General features: G+C 43.2%; 1 protein-coding gene across 1 annotated transcript in view; it reads left to right on the top strand.

Annotated features, from left to right (window-relative positions):
- The window catches only part of ATM (ATM serine/threonine kinase), a 925,848-nt gene that overhangs the window by 262,431 nt on the left and 644,253 nt on the right, over positions 1-19,164 (top strand). Inside the window, exon 18 of the mRNA XM_053708547.1 lies at positions 11,431-11,630. Coding sequence (XP_053564522.1) covers positions 11,431-11,630 — 200 coding nt within the window. The remainder of the gene's footprint in view (positions 1-11,430; positions 11,631-19,164) is intronic.

Below are 19,164 nucleotides of genomic sequence, written 5' to 3'. Positions count from 1 at the left end.
GTTGTGACATTTAAATTTAAATTAGAACATCTCCGCGCACTGCTTAAGGAGGTGTTATCTACTCTGGATGATTGTGACAACTTGGTCATTCCAGAGAAATTATGCAAGATGGACAAGTTCCTAGAGGTTCCGGTGCCCCCCAACGCTTTTCCTATACCCAAGCGGGTGGCGGACATAGTAAATAAGGAGTGGGAAAAGCCCGGCATACCTTTTGTCCCCCCCCCTATATTTAAGAAATTATTTCCTATGGTCGACCCCAGAAAGGACTTATGGCAGACAGTCCCCAAGGTCGAGGGGGCAGTTTCTACTCTAAACAAACGCACTACTATTCCTATCGAAGATAGTTGTGCTTTCAAAGATCCTATGGATAAAAAATTGGAAGGTTTGCTTAAAAAGATTTTTGTACAGCAAGGCTACCTTCTACAACCAATTTCATGCATTGTTCCTGTCACTACGGCAGCGTGGTTCTGGTTCAAGGAACTAGAAAAGTCGCTCAGTAGAGAAACTCCATATGAGGAGGTTATGGACAGAGTTCATGCACTTAAATTGGCTAACTCTTTTATTTTAGATGCCGCTTTGCAATTAGCTAGATTAGCGGCGAAAAATTCAGGGTTTTCTATCGTGGCGCGCAGAGCGCTTTGGCTAAAGTCTTGGTCAGCGGATGTGTCATCCAAGACAAAATTGCTTAACATCCCTTTCAAAGGTAAAACTTTTTTGGACCAGATTTGAAAGAGATTATTTCAGACATCACTGGGGGAAAGGGCCACGCCCTTCCACAGGATAGGTCTTTTAAGGCTAAAAATAAGCCTAATTTTCGTCCCTTTCGCAGAAACGGACCGCCCTCTAATTCTGCATCCTCTAAGCAAGAGGGTAATGCCGCACAACCCAAACCAGCCTGGAAACCAATGCAAGGCTGGAACAAGGGTAAGCAGGCCAAGAAGCCTGCCACTGCTAACAAAACAGCATGAAGGAGTAGCCCCCGATCCGGAACCGGATCTAGTGGGGGGCAGACTCTCTCTTTGCTCAGGCTTGGGCAAGAGATGTTCAGGATCCTTGGGCGCTAGAAATAGTTTCTCAAGGTTATCTCCTGGAATTCAAGGAACTACCCCCAAGGGGAAGGTTCCACAGGTCTCACTTATCCTCAAACCAAATAAAGAGACAGGCATTCTTACATTGTGTAGAAGACCTGTTAAAGATGGGAGTGATACACCCAGTTCCAATAAAGGAACAAGGAATGGGATTTTATTCCAATCTATTCGTAGTTCCCAAAAAAGAGGGAACGTTCAGACCAATTTTGGATTTGAAGATCCTAAACAAATTTCTCAGGGTACCATCGTTCAAAATGGAAACTATTCGAACGATTCTACCCACCATCCAGGAAAGTCAATTTATGACTACCGTGGATCTAAAGGATGCGTACCTACATATTCCTATCCACTAAGAACATCATCAGTTCCTAAGGTTCGCTTTTCTGGACAAGCATTACCAGTTTGTGGCCCTCCCATTCGGATTAGCCACTGCTCCAAGGATTTTCACAAAGGTGCTAGGGTCCCTTCTAGCGGTTCTAAGACCAAGGGGCATTGCAGTAGTACCTTACTTGGACGACATTCTAATACAAGCGTCGTCCCTGTCAAAAGCAAAGGCTCATACGGACATCGTTCTAGCCTTTCTCAGATCTCACGGATGGAAGGTGAACAAAGAAAAAAGTTCTCTGTCCCCGTCGACAAGAGTTCCCTTCTTGGGAACAATAATAGATTCCTTAGAAATGAGGATTTTTCTGACAGAGGTCAGAAAATCAAAACTTCTAAGCTCTTGTCAAGTGCTTCATTCTGTTCCTCGTCCTTCCATAGCGCAGTGCATGGAAGTAGTAGGATTGATGGTTGCAACAATGGACATAGTTCCCTTTGCACGAATTCATCTAAGACCATTACAACTGTGCATGCTCAAACAGTGGAATGGGGATTATTTAGACTTGTCTCCAATGATTCAAGTAGATCAAAAGACCAGAGATTCACTCCGTTGGTGGCTGACCCTGGACCATCTGTCCCAGGGAATGAGCTTCCGCAGACCAGAGTGGGTCATTGTCACGACCGACGCCAGTCTAGTGGGCTGGGGCGCGGTCTGGGAATCCCTGAAAGCTCAGGGTCTATGGTCTCGGGAAGAGTTCCCGATAAACATTCTGGAACTGAGAGCGATATTCAATGCTCTCAGAGCTTGGCCTCAACTAGCAAAGGCCAAATTCATAAGGTTCCAATCAGACAACATGACGACTGTTGCATATATCAATCATCAGGGGGGAACAAGGAGTTCCCTGGCGATGAAAGAAGTGACCAAAATAATTCAATGGGCGGAGGATCACTCCTGCCACTTGTCTGCGATCCACATCCCAGGAGTGGAAAATTGGGAAGTGGATTTTCTGAGTCGTCAGACATTCCATCCGGGGGAGTGGGAACTCCATCCGGAAATCTTTGCCCAAATAACTCAATTATGGGGCATTCCAGACATGGATCTGATGGCGTCTCGTCAGAACTTCAAGGTTCCTTGCTACGGGTCCAGATCCAGGGATCCCAAGGCGACTCTAGTAGATGCACTAGTAGCACCTTGGACCTTCAACCTAGCTTATGTATTCCCACCGTTTCCTCTCATTCCCAGGCTGGTAGCCAGGATCAATCAGGAGAGGGCCTCGGTGATCTTGATAGCTCCTGCGTGGCCACGCAGGACTTGGTATGCAGACCTGGTGAATATGTCATCGGCTCCACCATGGAAGCTACCTTTGAGACAGGACCTTCTTGTTCAGGGTCCATTCGAACATCCAAATCTGGTCTCCCTCCAACTGACGGCTTGGAGATTGAACGCTTGATTCTATAAAAAGGGTGGGTTTTCAGATTCTGTTATAGATACTCTGGTTCAGGCCAGAAAACCTGTAACTAGAAAAATTTACCATAAAATATGGAAAAAATATATCTGTTGGTGTGAATCCAATGGATTCCCATGGAATAAGATAAAAAATCCTAAGATTCTATCCTTTCTACAAGAAGGTTTGGAGAAAGGATTATCTGCAAGTTCTCTAAAGGGACAGATCTCTGCTTTATCTGTCTTACTACACAAAGGACTGGCAGCTGTGCCAGATGTTCAAGCATTTGTTCAGGCTCTGGTTAGGATCAAGCCTGTTTACAGACCTTTGACTCCTCCCTGGAGTCTAAATCTAGTTCTTTCAGTTCTTCAAGGGGTTCCGTTTGAACCTTTACATTCCATAGATATTAAGTTACTATCTTGGAAAGTTTTGTTTTTGGTTGCAATTTCTTCTGCTAGAAGATTTTCAGAGTTATCTGCTCTGCAGTATTCTCCGCCCTATCTGGTGTTCCATGCAGATAAGGTGGTTTTGCGTACTAAGCCTGGTTTTCTTCCTAAAGTTGTTTCTAACAAAAATTTTTACCAGGAGATAGTTGTACCTTCTTTGTGTCCGAATCCAGTTTCAAAGAAGGAATGTTTGTTACACAATTTGGACGTTGTCCGTGCTCTAAAGTTCTATTTAGAGGCTACTAAAGATTTCAGACAAACATCATCCTTGTTTGTTGTTTATTCTGGTAAAAGGAGAGGTCAAAAAGCGACTTCTACCTCTCTTTCCTTTTGGCTTAAAAGCATTATCCGTTTGGCTTATGAGACTGCCGGACGGCAGCCTCCTGAAAGAATCACAGCTCACTCCACTAGGGCTGTGGCTTCCACATGGGCCTTCAAGAACGAGGCTTCTGTTGACCAGATATGTAAGGCAGCGACTTGGTCTTCACTGCACACTTTTGCCAAATTTTACAAATTTGATACTTTTGCTTCTTCGGAGGCTATTTTTGGGAGAAAGGTTTTGCAAGCTGTGGTGCCTTCCGTTTAGGTAACCTGATTTGCTCCCTCCCTTCATCCGTGTCCTAAAGCTTTGGTATTGGTTCCCACAAGTAAGGATGACGCCGTGGACCGGACACACCAATGTTGGAGAAAACAGAATTTATGCTTACCTGATAAATTACTTTCTCCAATGGTGTGTCCGGTCCACGGCCCGCCCTGGTTTTTTAATCAGGTCTGATGAATTATTTTCTCTAACTACAGTCACCACGGTACCATATGGTTTCTCCTATATATATTTCCTCCTGTCCGTCGGTCGAATGACTGGGGTGGGCGGAGCCTAGGAGGGACTATATGGCCAGCTTTGCTGGGACTCTGCCATTTCCTGTTGGGGAGGAGAATATCCCACAAGTAAGGATAACGCCGTGGACCGGACACACCGTTGGAGAAAGTAATTTATCAGGTAAGCATAAATTCTGTTTTTTCCATTTGATCTGTCTCTGATTTCCGGAGATGGCTTGGATGTGCCCGGATCAACCTAAAACCTCTTGTGCTTTTTGTAACAGAGCTGTAAACAAGAATACAAGTTATTTAAAAAAATATTCCTTAGAAAGGCAATCTTGTTGGGGAAACTGATAATTAGCAAATCGTTTTCCATATTTAATCCCTAAGTCTAAAGGATGTCTTCTAGAATAGTGTAGTGATTAACAGGTAAAACGTCATTGGTTGCAGCTAGTTGTTTTATAAGATAGTATGACTTTGTGATAACTACAGATTATAATAGACCAAGATGGACTGTTACATGTATTTTTATATTAATGTTAACACAGCAGGAAATTAAAAATAATAAACCTAGAATTAATGAATATCACAAGTAGTAATTTGTTATGGCTCTAATTTATATATAACTAGTTCTCTCTAAAAATTGTTCGAAAGAGCTCACAGTCACAGCTCCAGATGTAGTGAGAAAACTGTCAAACTAGTGAATAGGCCATCAACTAATGTTTTGTACATTAAAAGGATCTGGCAATAATGGCTGTGGGGTTTGTATGTTTACTAGATCTCAACCATACTGTGAATGGATTTGTACTGTCGGGTGCTCATTGGCACAAGGAAAGACATCAGCAGTGTGCTCACACACACAGTACAGTTTCAAGTATTCATCCTACATGGCAATGATCAGCATGTTGTTTGCTTCCTTTTATTGTGTTTGCTAGCTGCTGATTGGGCATTGCACAAAAATGCCTCGTATTATTGGCTCACCTGATATGTTCAGCTAACTGCCATAGCTTACTGCTGCTCCTTCAACAAAGGATACCAAAAAGTGAAGCAAATTTGATAAATAGAAAGTACATTTTAGGTTGTTTTTTTTGTTGTTTTTTTTTTTTAAATGGGATGTTCTATCATGAAAAAAACATTTGAGTCCAATGTCCTGTGTACATTAAATTTGCAGTTTTCTGTAGACTTTTAATACACATTTTATTGCATTTTTTTGTATTATTAGGATGTGTAAATCATACTTTGAATTAAACTTTTATAGCACTATACTGTAATGTATGTTTAACTCCTTGGTACACTACTTAGCGAGAAACACAGCAATATAAGTAAATTTTGCCTGTAGAGAATCAGACTTTTGACTGGTATTTCTTCTGTTAAGTGTGATCAGTCCACGGGTCATCATTACTTGTGGGATATTAACTGCTCCCCTACAGGAAGTGCAAGAGGATTCACCCAGCAGAGTTGCTATATAGCTCCTCCCCTCTACGTCACCCCCAGTCATTCTCTTGCACCCAACGACTTGATAGGATGTGTGAGAGGACTATGGTGATATATTTAGTTTTTATATCTTCAATCAAAAGTTTGTTATTTTATAATAGCACCGGAGTGTGTTATTCCTTCTCTGGTAGAATTTGAAGAAGAATCTACCTGAGTTTTTCTATGATTTTAGCCGGAGTAGTTAAGATCATATTGCTGTTTCTCGGCCATCTGAGGAGTGAGGTAAACTTCAGATCAGGGGACAGCAGGCAGATTAATCTGCAAAGAGGTATGTAGCAGTTTATTATTTTCTGACATGGAATTGATGAGAAAATCCTGCCATACCGTTATAATGTAAACTCAGCCTTGAATGCAGTAGATGTAGCTGATATCAGGCTGTCATGTATGTATATTTTACACTTCAGTTTTCTGGGAAATGGTACTTCTCTGGCTTTTAAACTGTATACATAGACTTAACCTATTTTGCAGGGACTTGCAATAGGTTTTAAATGACAATTAATTATTGAGGTAAAATGTTTTTTTGCTGGCATGTAAAAACGTTTTTTTTCTCTGAGGTACTGGGTGAAAAAATGTTTTGGGCACTTTTTTTCCACTTGGCAATAGTTTTGATTTAAATTAGAGCAGTTCACTGATCCCTCTCACTGTTATGTGTGTGGGGGAGGGGCCATTTTGGTGCTTTCACTATGCATCAGAAAAACTCAGTCAGAGGTTCATTTTCTTCCTGCATGATCCGGTTCATCTCTACAGAGTTCAGGGATCTCAAGAGTCTTTTTTGAGGGAAGTAATCATACAGCAGAGCTGTGCTGATTGTATTGACTGTGATATAAAAAACGTTTATTTGTGTATTTTTTTTCTGCTGCCTGGGTTAGTTATCATTTGCTGAGGGGAACAATCCTTTGCTAAAACTGTATATTCTGACAAAGATTGATGCTATAACTTAATTATTTTATCTGTTATAATATTTTTCTGTGCTTCTTAAAGGCACAGTTCGTTTTCATATTATTTGTAAATTACTTTGAAAAGTATTTCCAAGTTGCTGTTTATTTGCTAGTGTGTTAAACATGTCTGATTCAGAGGAAGATATCTGTGCTATATGTGTTAATGCCAAAGTGGAGCCCAATAGAAATTTATGTACTAAATGTATTGATGCTACTTTAAAAAATAGTCAATCTGTACAAATTGAACATATTTCACCAAACAACGAGGGGAGAGTTATGCCGACTAACTCGCCTCACGTGTCAGTACCTGCATCTCCCGCTCAGGAGGTGCGTGATATTGTAGCGCCGAGTGCATCTGGGCGGCCATTACAAATCACATTACAAGATATGGCTACTGTTATGACTGAAGTTTTGGCTAAACTACCAGAACTAAGAGGTAAACGTGATCACTCTGGGATGAGAACAGAGTGCGCTGATAATGCAAGGGCCATGTCTGATACTGCGTCACAGTTTGCAGAACATGAAGACGGAGAGCTTCATTCTGTGGGTGACGGTTCTGATCCAAATAAACTGGACTCAGACATTTCAAATTTTAAATTTAAGCTTGAGAACCTCCGTGTGTTACTAGGGGAGGTATTAGCGGCTCTGAATGATTGTAACACAGTTGCAATCCCAGAAAAAATGTGTAGGTTGGATAAATATTTTGCGGTACCGACGAGTACTGACGTTTTTCCTATACCTAAGAGACTTACTGAGATTGTTACTAAGGAGTGGGATAGACCCGGTGTGCCTTTCTCACCCCCTCCTATATTCAGAAAAATGTTTCCAATAGACGCCGCCACACGGGACTTATGGCCAATGGTCCCTAAGGTGGAGGGAGCAGTTTCTACTTTAGCTAAGCGTACCACTATCCCAGTGGAGGATAGCTGTGCTTTTTCAGATCCAATGGATAAAAAATTAGAGGGTTACCTTAAGAAAATGTTTGTTCAACAAGGGTTTATATTGCAACCTCTTGCATGTATTGCGCCTGTCACGGCTGCAGCAGCATTTTGGTTTGAGTCTCTGGAAGAGACACTTCAATCATCCACACTAGATGACATCACACACAAACTTAAATTCCTTAAGTTAGCTAATTCATTTATTTCAGATGCCGTAGTACATTTAACTAAACTTGCGGCTAAAAATTCAGGATTCGCCATTCAGGCACGCAGAGCTCTGTGGCTAAAATCCTGGTCAGCTGATGTTACGTCTAAATCTAAATTGCTTAATATTCCTTTCAAAGGGCAGACCTTATTCGGGCCCGGCTTTAAAGAGATTATTGATGACATTACAGGAGGTAAAGGTCATGCCCTGCCTCAGGACAAGTCCAAAGCCAAGGCTAGACAGTCCAATTTTCGTTCCTTTCGTAATTTCAAAGCAGGAGCAGCATCAACTTCCTCTGCACCAAAACAGGAAGGAGCTGTTGCTCGCTACAGACAAGGCTGGAAACCTAACCAGTCCTGGAACAGGGGCAAACAGGCCAGAAAACCTGCTGCTGCCCCTAAGACAGCATGAATTGAGGGCCCCCGATCCGGGACCGGATCTAGTGGGGGGCAGACTTTCCCTCTTCGCCCAGGCTTGGGCAAGAGATGTTCAGGATCCCTGGGCGTTAGAGATCATATCTCAGGGATACCTTCTGGACTTCAAATCCTCTCCCCCAAGAGGGAGATTTCATCTGTCAAGGTTGTCAACAAACCTAACAAAGAAGGAAGCGTTTCTACGCTGCGTACAAGATCTTTTATTAATGGGAGTGATCCATCCAGTTCCGCGGTTGGAACAAGGACAAGGGTTTTACTCAAATCTGTTTGTAGTTCCCAAAAAAGAGGGAACCTTCAGGCCAATCTTGGATTTAAAGATCCTAAACAAATTCCTAAGAGTTCCATCGTTCAAGATGGAAACTATTCGAACAATTTTGCCCATGATCCAAGAGGGTCAGTACTTGACCACAGTGGATTTAAAGGATGCTTACCTTCACATACCGATTCACAGAAGTCATTACCGGTATCTAAGGTTTGCCTTTTTAGACAGGCATTACCAGTTTGTAGCTCTTCCATTCGGACTGGCTACGGCTCCAAGAATCTTCACAAAGGTTCTGGGCACTCTTCTGGCGGTACTAAGACCGCGAGGAATTTCAGTAGCTCCGTACTTAGACGACATACTGATACAAGCTTCAAGCTTTCAAACTGCCAAATCTCATACAGAGATAGTACTGGCATTTCTAAGGTCGCATGGATGGAAAGTGAACGAAGAGAAAAGTTCTCTCTTTCCACTCACAAGAGTTCCCTTCCTGGGGACTCTGATAGATTCTGTAGAAATGAAGATTTACCTGACAGAGGACAGGTTAACAAAACTTCAAAGTGCATGCCGTGTCCTTCATTCCATTCAAGAGACCAGAAATTCTCTTCTATGGTGGCTTTATCGGCCACATCTGTCCAGGGGAATGCCATTCAGCAGGCCAGACTGGTCAATTGTAACAACAGACGCCAGCCTACTAGGTTGGGGCGCTGTCTGGAATTCTCTGAAGGCTCAGGGACTATGGAATCAGGAGGAGAGTCTTCTTCCAATAAACATTCTGGAATTGAGAGCAGTCCTCAATGCTCTTCTGGCTTGGCCCCAGTTAGCAACTCGGGGGTTCATCAGGTTCCAGTCGGACAACATCACGACTGTAGCTTATATCAACCATCAGGGAGGGACAAGAAGCTCCCTAGCAATGATGGAAGTATCGAAGATAATTCGCTGGGCAGAGTCTCACTCTTGCCACCTGTCTGCAATCCACATCCCGGGTGTGGAGAACTGGGAGGCGGATTTCTTAAGTCGTCAGACTTTTCATCCGGGGGAGTGGGAACTTCATCCAGAGGTCTTTGCCCAAATACTTCGACGTTGGGGCAAACCAGAGATAGATCTCATGGCGTCTCGACAGAACGCCAAGCTTCCGCGCTACGGGTCCAGATCCAGGGATCCGGGAGCGGTCCTGATAGATGCCTTGACAGCACCATGGACCTTCAGGATGGCTCATGTGTTTCCACCTTTCCCGATGCTTCCTCGATTGATTGCCAGAATCAAACAGGAGAAAGCATCAGTGATTCTAATAGCGCCTGCATGGCCACGCAGGACTTGGTATACAGATCTGGTGGACATGTCATTCTGTCCACCTTGGTCGTTACCTCTGAAACAGGACCTTCTGATTCAGGGTCCTTTCAAACATCAAAATCTAACTTCTCTGAAGCTGACTGCTTGGAAATTGAACGCTTGATCTTATCAAAGCGTGGTTTTTCTGAGTCAGTTATTGATACCTTAATACAGGCTAGGAAGCCTGTTACCAGAAAGATTTACCATAAAATATGGCGTAAATACCTATATTGGTGCGAATCCAAAGGTTACTCTTGGAGTAAGGTTAGGATTCCTAGGATATTGTCTTTTCTACAAGAAGGTTTAGAAAAGGGGTTATCCGCTAGTTCCTTAAAGGGACAGATCTCAGCTCTGTCCATTCTGTTACACAAGCGTCTGTCAGAAGTTCCAGACGTTCAGGCTTTTTGTCAGGCTTTGGCCAGGATTAAACCTGTGTTTAAAGCTGTGGCTCCACCATGGAGTTTAAACCTTGTTCTTAACGTTTTACAGGGTTTTCCGTTTGAACCCCTTCATTCCATTGATATAAAGTTGTTATCTTGGAAAGTTCTATTTTTAATGGCTATTTCCTCGGCTCGAAGAGTCTCTGAGTTATCAGCCTTACATTGTGATTCTCCTTATTTGATTTTTCACTCGGATAAGGTAGTTCTGCGTACTAAGCCTGGGTTCTTACCTAAGGTAGTCACTAACAGGAATATCAATCAGGAGATTGTTGTTCCATCCTTGTGCCCAAATCCTTCTTCGAGGAAGGAACGTCTTTTGCACAATCTGGATGTAGTTCGTGCCCTTAAATTTTATTTACAGGCAACTAAAGATTTTCGACAAACGTCTTCCCTGTTTGTCGTTTACTCTGGTCAGAGGAGAGGTCAAAAAGCTTCTGCTACCTCTCTCTCTTTTTGGCTTCGTAGCATAATTCGTTTAGCTTATGAGACTGCTGGACAGCAGCCTCCTGAAAGAATTACAGCTCATTCCACTAGAGCTGTGGCTTCCACTTGGGCCTTTAAGAATGAGGCCTCTGTTGAACAGATTTGCAAGGCTGCAACTTGGTCTTCGCTTCATACTTTTTCCAAATTTTACAAATTTGACACTTTTGCTTCCTCGGAGGCTATTTTTGGGAGAAAGGTTCTTCAGGCAGTGGTTCCTTCTGTATAAAGAGCCTGCCTATCCCTCCCGTCATCCGTGTACTTTTGCTTTGGTATTGGTATCCCACAAGTAATGATGACCCGTGGACTGATCACACTTAACAGAAGAAAACATAATTTATGCTTACCTGATAAATTCCTTTCTTCTGTAGTGTGATCAGTCCACGGCCCGCCCTGTTTTTTAAGGCAGGTAAATATTTTTTAAATTATACTCCAGTCACCACTACACCCTTGGCTTCTCCTTTCTCGTTGGTCCTTGGTCGAATGACTGGAGGTGACGTAGAGGGGAGGAGCTATATAGCAACTCTGCTGGGTGAATCCTCTTGCACTTCCTGTAGGGGAGCAGTTAATATCCCACAAGTAATGATGACCCGTGGACTGATCACACTACAGAAGAAAGGAATTTATCAGGTAAGCATAAATTATGTTTTTTAGAAAATCTTGTCCAACGTAGAGCTTTAGAGATCGGCCTCCAAATCTTAATGAATCATTTAAATGCTTCTTTAAAATTAATTTTTGAATTCTTTGAAGTTGCTGTTTTTAAAGGAATCTCACTGTACTGTTATGGTTTACAGGTGCTGTGAGTCCTTTGTCAGAGGAGCACCACACCAAGCAAGATGTTCTACTGCTGCAGACTTTGCGGTTTCTGTGTCTTTCCGCTTCAGCAGCCAATAATCAGGTGGTTGCGTTCAGATCTTCTGATGTGTGGAGGAAACTTCTCAACCTCATTGACAATAATGCTCTGGACACAAGCAAACCTTTGCATCTTCATGTGGTGAGCAGGGCCGGTTCAAGACATTGTGCTGCCTGGGTCCGATAATGAAATTACGCCCCCCCCTCCACTTAAAAGGGATATGAAACCCAATTTGTTTCTTTCATGATTCAGGTGTGATTTTAAACAACTTTCCATTATACTTCTATTATCTAATTTGTTTTGTACTCTTGGCATCCTTTGTTCAAAAGGATTCCCAGGTAGGCCAATGAGCTGCTTATTGGTGCTTGCACATATGTACTTCATGTTATTGGCTCAACTGGTGTTCAGCTAGCTCCCAGTAGTACTTTGCGGCTTCTTCAAAGGATAACAAGAAAATGAAGTCAATTAGACAAAAGAAGAAAATTGGAAAGTTGTTTAAAATAATATACTCTATTTGAATCATAAAAGAAAAAAATGTGGGTTTCATATCCCTTTAAAAAGCCTGCCTGGTGTCTGTAGGCAACCTGACCCTGAACCAATTCTTATGCAGTGTCTGGTGTGGGAGAGACACAGGAGAGGACTGGCACCTTTTGACCCAGGTGGCAAGTACAACCACATGGTCTTACAAAAGAAATACATATGTACAGTGTATAAGTAAACAGAGGTCCCCTCTGCCTCACACACACAGCCCCTTCCCCAGTACCTTATATACAGTATATTATAATTTGGTATATATATTTATAATTATAGAGTGCATTGCAACCCCTGAGCAGAACTTGGCCAGTGAGACCAGCAGCTGCACATAGCTGACAATCACAAGCATATCAGCCACAGATTCACTGCAGGTTTCTTTGTTCCACAGTTGCAGCTTCTACAGTGTTACCAATTACAGCATTTTACTTTTAGACTGGCATGTCCTTTTAATGAAATCAAACATTATTATTAATTCTGGAAAAAATAAAAGATGTATTGCCTGGACCAAAAGCAGAACATGTTTTAAAACAATAAATCAGGGAGATCAGTCAAAATTAATAAAGTAATTTCTAAAATCCTGAAACATAAGTAAAAGCAACAACTAATCAAAATATAATGCCTAATTTTATACTTTATTTCTGATGATAGAATATTACCCTAACACAAAGCAGCTGAGAGAAGAGGTCTGCAAAATTGGGCACATTTAAAAGTGTTTACTTATTGTAAGATTTTAATAGTGTAGATTAAGCACTTTATTTTGCTAATTGTTAATTTAATCATTTGCATGTACATTATTATTTATTATTATTATCGGTTATTTGTAGAGCGCCAACAGATTCCGCCGCGCTATATGTACATGCATATAATTAATGGTTAAGCCAACTATATAAAATGTCAGATAAAAGTAACATAGTCCCTCTCTAGAACAATGCAATGGGCAACCCTGCAAATGTAAAGCTGACCCTAGGTCTGACCTCCTGTACTGACACTGTCAAGGTAAAGTCTGTGCTCTCAATCAGAAACAAAGGATTTCATCTGACACACAGAACAAGAGGCAGGCTAACACTTCTCTCACCTCTATCTACCGTTCCGCAGGCAGCAAAGCTAGATCTGCCACATGATCACACAGGAATGTGTGTGTAGTTGTAGCAGTGAACAGCATAAGCATACGGTTATTATTAATGTCCAGTAGCAGCAGCTTAGCCCTCCATGATATAGCTCTCTGTTAGAACGTCACCCTTACACTAACACCCCTCCCTCCCCCATCCTCCCCTGCAAATAGCTTACACTCACAGGGCTGGAACTCTCAGACAGGCTCCCTGTGTGAACCGAGAGACCACTGAGCACAGATGAATTACATCTCTCGGTATTATTTCCAGGACTGTTAGCCTCCCTGCACTATATATATGCAGTGCTCTGAACGGCCACTACTTACTACCGGACATGTTGTAAACACTATGCCCATGTCCTTAGCCCAGTCAGCCCCTGTAAAAAAGGGCAGCAGTGCACCACTAAAAGATTATCTGATTTTTTTTTTACAAAGATGCAGCCTGCTACTCCATTCCTGCCACCATTAGTTATCTATCCAAGCTAGCCCCTTCCTCTTCGCAGAAGGATCCACGTGTGGGAAAGAGGTAGGCTAGAGGGGAGGAGGCTGCAAGTTATTGGTGGTCAGGGGTGAGTAGTGTGTGACATTACACTGGGGGCAGCATGATTTACTTGCACTGATAGCATGCATCATCATTGGCCATTTTTTAAGACAGACAGTGTTAGTGACACTGCTGCGCTGCCAGTAATTAGAAATAAACTGACCATCTTACTGCTGCAACGCAGTCATAGACTTCTCTAAGTTTATGCCCCTGCTGAGGTATCCTTAGCTTACTGGAGCTGCCTGTTAGGGAAAGGAGGGCAGAGATTATAAGAAAGGAGCGTGGTGGTGGGATGGGACTGAATCTGGCTCTCAGTTACTGAAGTGACGCTCCAATCTCCCTCCCGATGCAGTCATGTTGATAGCGCAACCTGTTGCTGCAACTGCAAGGGCAGGAGGAGTGACAGAGCTAGCACAGGACAGTAGGAGTGGTATGACCCGACATGACAGTGACAAGCTCAGTCACTGAAGTGCCGTCCCCTCTTAAGTGCCGTCTGGGGCCGGTGGACCCACTTGGTCCCATCATTAAGCCAGCCCTGGTGGTGAGCTACTAACAGATAATACTTTGGAGAAATAATGTAGAAACAAGTTCATATTCATTTATTTAAAATGTTGTATTCATGCTTATTTATGTGTTTTCTCAATAAAAAATAATAATAAAAAAAACAAAAAAACGTATAACACAGGCATACAAGTATAGGGAACCTACAGCAGGATTACGCTGAAAGCCCAGAAATCAAAACAACACACACAAAAAAGTCTGTCCTCATTTTTTGTCCCTATTATCATCAATTGAGGCCACACTTGGACTTTGTACAACAATGTGAACTAGATAGTATAATTAATGGATTTTATAAAGATACAGTCACACGTGAACCTTAAGCTAGATTATAGTCAAAACTAAATTACATAAATAATGTAGAATGTTAAAAGTAAAAGCCAACTGTACAACTTGCTAATGTACGAAGATGAAAAAACAGCACCATGTAGGTATAACTTTCTGGCGAAAAAGGGGAGATAACGCTATAAGCACATAAACGCTTCCAGGAAGATGCATGGTCAAGATGGTAAATAATGTCTGATGTTTGAGGACAATAACATACCACATATATATATAATTAGATGCTATGTGACCTTGCTTTATTAACAATGTGAACATGGCCATCTAGTGTCCATATGGAATAAGTGAGCTAATTGATGCTAATGTTAGGGTAGTCTTTACACTTAAAATACCATTCTTTTATAAAATATATAAATAGTATTTAACAAGTTACCAGACAGAGGTAATTATAGTTTGCAAAGTGATTTTAAAAACAAGTAACACTGGAAATATGTCTTGAATATATAAATGGCAAGAGACAGGTCTACTATCTGTTGACCTTCCAAATTTCAAGCAACATTTTTAGACTTTTGAATTATAAGTCTGATTAAACTGGCAGATAATGTTCTTTACAAACTCATAGCAGTATCATCTAAAAATCACAACTGTATGTGTCAAATATTTTTTTGTATAGTTTATTTCATTACATAAATAACCATACTGCTCAGATCTACCGCTGCGGAATCTGCTGGCGCTCTACAAATAACCGATAATAATAATAATAATCTACTCACTGTTTTCATAAGTCATAGGGTATTTATAAGATCATTTAGGACTGCTTACATTTTCTTCTTAAATGGAAAGAGTGCACAGCTGCATTCATTACTTTGGGGAATTAAGAACCTGGCCATCAGGAGGAGGCAAAGACACCCCAGCCAAAGGCTTAAATAATACTCCCACTCCCCTCATCCCCCAGTCATTATTTGCCTTTTGTCCCAGAAGGTTGGCAGAGAAGTGTCAGAATTTTATTTTTTTGTCTCTTATGGAGGGTAGTACTCTTCGGCATGGGACAGGTGTTTTAAGTAGTCCTGTCAGTCTCTCAGTGAGGACTTGGATGAAAGTTAGAGTCCGGAGATGCAGGGAGAATCTTTCTGCAAAACCATCCCGACTCATGTTAACAGCTCCTCAAGCAATCAGCGTTGTCGAACTTCGCTCCGCTGCCTGCTTTCTTCTCTCAAGTCCATGGCGGAGGGGATGCTACTATCTGTCACACTTGAAAGGCTGTGTTCCTGTTCCATATCGTAGATTCCGGTAAGATCATTTCATTTTACTTTATTTCTGAATGTCCTGTAATGTGAATGTTTCCCGAAAGGCTATCACCTTGCGGGTCTAACTTAACATAAGGGTCTCAGTGAGTCTCTTTTGGTATCTTGGAATCGAGGGTTTATATCTCCTGAGGGAGGTTATTGAACAGGTGGGTTTATAATAATGTTTGTTATGTGATTCAACCTGCTTATATGTGATGTTTATGGGCTCGTGGTTGGAACATTGAGGCCTTTGGAAGTGACGCAGCCTTTTGGTTGGGCGCTTTTTTTTTACTGTACGGGGTCACCTTGTGATCAGGTGTGGTTACTTTCTGTTTTCCATTTCCGCAATCCCGACTGTGTGGCGAAGGAAATATTCTAGTCCGCAGCGGTCTTGTCATAGGAGGTGGTGAGTCCCCCAAGCCATTGTGGGTGTCAGGTGCCGTTTTTGTGTTACTACTTAAGTCCATATTTATATATCCTCCATCCAGTTATGGAGTATTCTGATGCTGAGACTGTGCTTATTTCAGATTCAGTTACGGAGGATTCTGATACTGAGACTATTTTGATTTCAGATTCTGTGTCCGGTGACAAATCCGGATTGGCCTCGTTGACACATGTCAACCAGTTTTGTTCCGTATGCCATATGAGAGCGCCTTGTTCCTCGGGCTCGGGGAATCAAGGCACAGCTGAGCCATCAACCTCTGGGGGTCCTGTCCTCCAAGAGGCGAGTTTCCTACCAATTCATACTTCTACAGATGCGGGTAACCCAGTTTGATTCCTCCATGCAGGGTGGCATGTTCCCCCCGGAGGTTGCAGCACGTTTTCGCTTCCACATAATGTTGGTGATTGTTCGTCTGCGGAGTCCAGACATTTATTTAAGAATGTGCTTGTGCCCTATTGTCCCAGGCCTTCCGCCTTGGGGAGGGCCTCTACAGTTCCCCGTGAGTGTAACTGTTCCTGAGTTTTGTGCCTTTCGTTACAGGATTGCACGCCTTTGCGTATTGCTCAGACATGTTTTTCAATTATTGAATGACCCTATCGTTACCAGGTACAGGGATTTTCAGTCTGCTACTTTGAATGGTGCACCTCATTAGGTACGGTAGAAGCACCGAGTGCTCAAGTTATCATGCTCAACTAAGCATTCGAGAGGACCTGTGGGTCCGTAAGGCGGGAAGGATTCTTTCAGTCCTTATAGCCTTCAGTCATAGATGACCGGGTCAGGGGAGTTTTTTCCGCTGCATCACTCTATCTGACATCTGATATCATCAGAACCTAGTGTTTTCCTCCCCCATGCGGTGGAGGGTTGGAGGGCTTAGCGCCCCATTGCCACAATTTGAGCGGTTTGGCCTTCGGTTTTAGGCCTCTGTATTGCCCTTGGGGGCTTTATCCAACAGCTTGTATCAGAATAGGCTGTCTAGCATGGAGATTTTCAGTTTGAAACCAGTTGCAGCTCTTGGCACCTTGCAGGTGTGCGCATATGCTATTTATTGTGTATCTAGATACAGCTCTTACTCTTGACGTGTACCTTCGGGTCTCCTTCCATTGTTTCCGGGTGATTTGGATCTCCTTTTAGGGATCTGTATTTCCGGTTGATGGTTGATCCCTGTAGAGACTTTGCTTAGCTTGGGGGTTCCCGAAGCTGGGAAGGCTTAGCACCTTTCTCTTCCCTGTGTCCTCTGCTGGTGTGGAGGTGATGGGGAGACTAACCCTGCTGGAAGGGTTTTTTTTTTTACCTCGAGGTATCCCTTATGTTGTCCTGAGGCCTTGTGATGTCTCTTCATAAGACTTCTAGCCTTGCTTCTTGGAGCGTTGGACTAGGGGTGGTTCCTTCCTTTGGTGGGGGTTTTCTTGCTATCTGCATTCTCTTGATATGCATTCATATCCCTTGTATCTGGCTTTTTGGCCAGTTGGGGTGTTTAGATTTAGGGTAAGGTGCCCGGACCTGTTTTTCTTCCTGAGACTTCCGGTTGCTGAGGCTTTGCTTGGCTTTTTTTCTGACCCAGTCTTGGGTTGTTTTGGAATCTTGTATCTCAGGGCTGATCGGGGTGTTCCACGGTAGTGGGAACTTGGGCTATGTCCTTGCTCCATCTATCTGACCTGGTCATGATGGCCAGGTTTTCGGAGTATTTATTACTCTTTGCAACAGAGCAGCACAGGTGCTCTAGGCTTAGCTTTGTGACTTGCGCCTCAAGAGTTGTTGGTTCATACCCAGCTGCTGGCACTGGATGTCCAACTTCTGGTGCGCCTTGCGGTTGCATTCCCTTGGTCAGCTTTCCAGTGTAACCTGTGGATTCCCTGCTCTGCAGGTGAATGGGTTGGCTGTGTCTCTGCTTGGCAAGCTACTTGGGGGGGTCCTTTTCTAGGACATTCGTGTTGGGGATTTATCTTCCCATTAGCCGGTGACTTCTGGCCTTGAAGACAGTTGGCGCCCTTTTGGCCTCATCACTTTTCTTTAGGGGATATTCTCCTTCCTAGGGAGATGGAGTCCTTTCTTGGGGCTTCTCCTGGTTGGGAGGTGGAAAGGGATGGGTTCCCCCTGGGGTCTTGCTGGCTCCAAGTCAGACTTGTTGGGCCTTTTTTTTTGTTAGATCCTTAGGTCTAGGGGCCTGTTGTCTGTTTTCGGAGTCGGGTTGTGGCTGTGCTATCCTTACGCTCGTTCCTGTACCAGTTTCGGGATTCTTTTGTTCCCCGGTCAGGGATCCCTGTGGCTGGGTTGGTCCAGCGGAATGGGGGTTTGCAGGTCAGGATGGCCGAGCGGTCTGAGGCGCTGGGGTCAGGGTGCAGTCTCCTCTGGATGTGTGGGGTTTGTTGAGTCTTTCCTGTTAGCTCAGTCTGCTAGGATACAGACTTTCCTTTCAACTTGCTCCATTGCTTTTTAAAAGGGGGGTTTCCTCTTCCTTAGGGCTCTGAAGTTATACTCTCCTTCTCGGGGGGCCTCGATTGAGGTTTTGTGTTCCCCTTTTTAGAGACCTGTGTACGGGTCCGGCGAGTTAGGTTGCCTGGAGCGTGCCCTCTGTCTGGGGGTTGATTTTGCAGTCTTCTCTTGCTTGACTGCTTCTTCCTCGCAAGTACCCTCTGTGTCGTCCTGTTGTTTTCCAACTTGGGATTTTCGACTGGGTCTCTTACACATTTTTTTTTGTGGTTGAATACTTTGGTATTCTATGTTCCGACGCTGGGAGGATTTTGCCTTTTTGGTTGCATTCAGTACTTGCAGAATGTTGGAGAGAAGTTTTTTTCGGTCTCTGTGCCCGGTTTTATCGCGGTTTTTGCTGGTATAGGCGTGGCCTCCTTCCCGGTTTGGGCCCCTTTGGGTCTTTGTGTGTAGGGCTCACTATTGGAGGTGTTATATTTTAGAGGGGTCTTTTG

Source organism: Bombina bombina, chromosome 3, assembly GCF_027579735.1.
Source record: "Bombina bombina isolate aBomBom1 chromosome 3, aBomBom1.pri, whole genome shotgun sequence".
Taxonomy (NCBI): Eukaryota; Metazoa; Chordata; class Amphibia; order Anura; family Bombinatoridae; genus Bombina; species Bombina bombina.
Note: the sequence above shows the minus strand (reverse complement) of the source record. Positions and strands in the feature narration are given on the sequence as shown.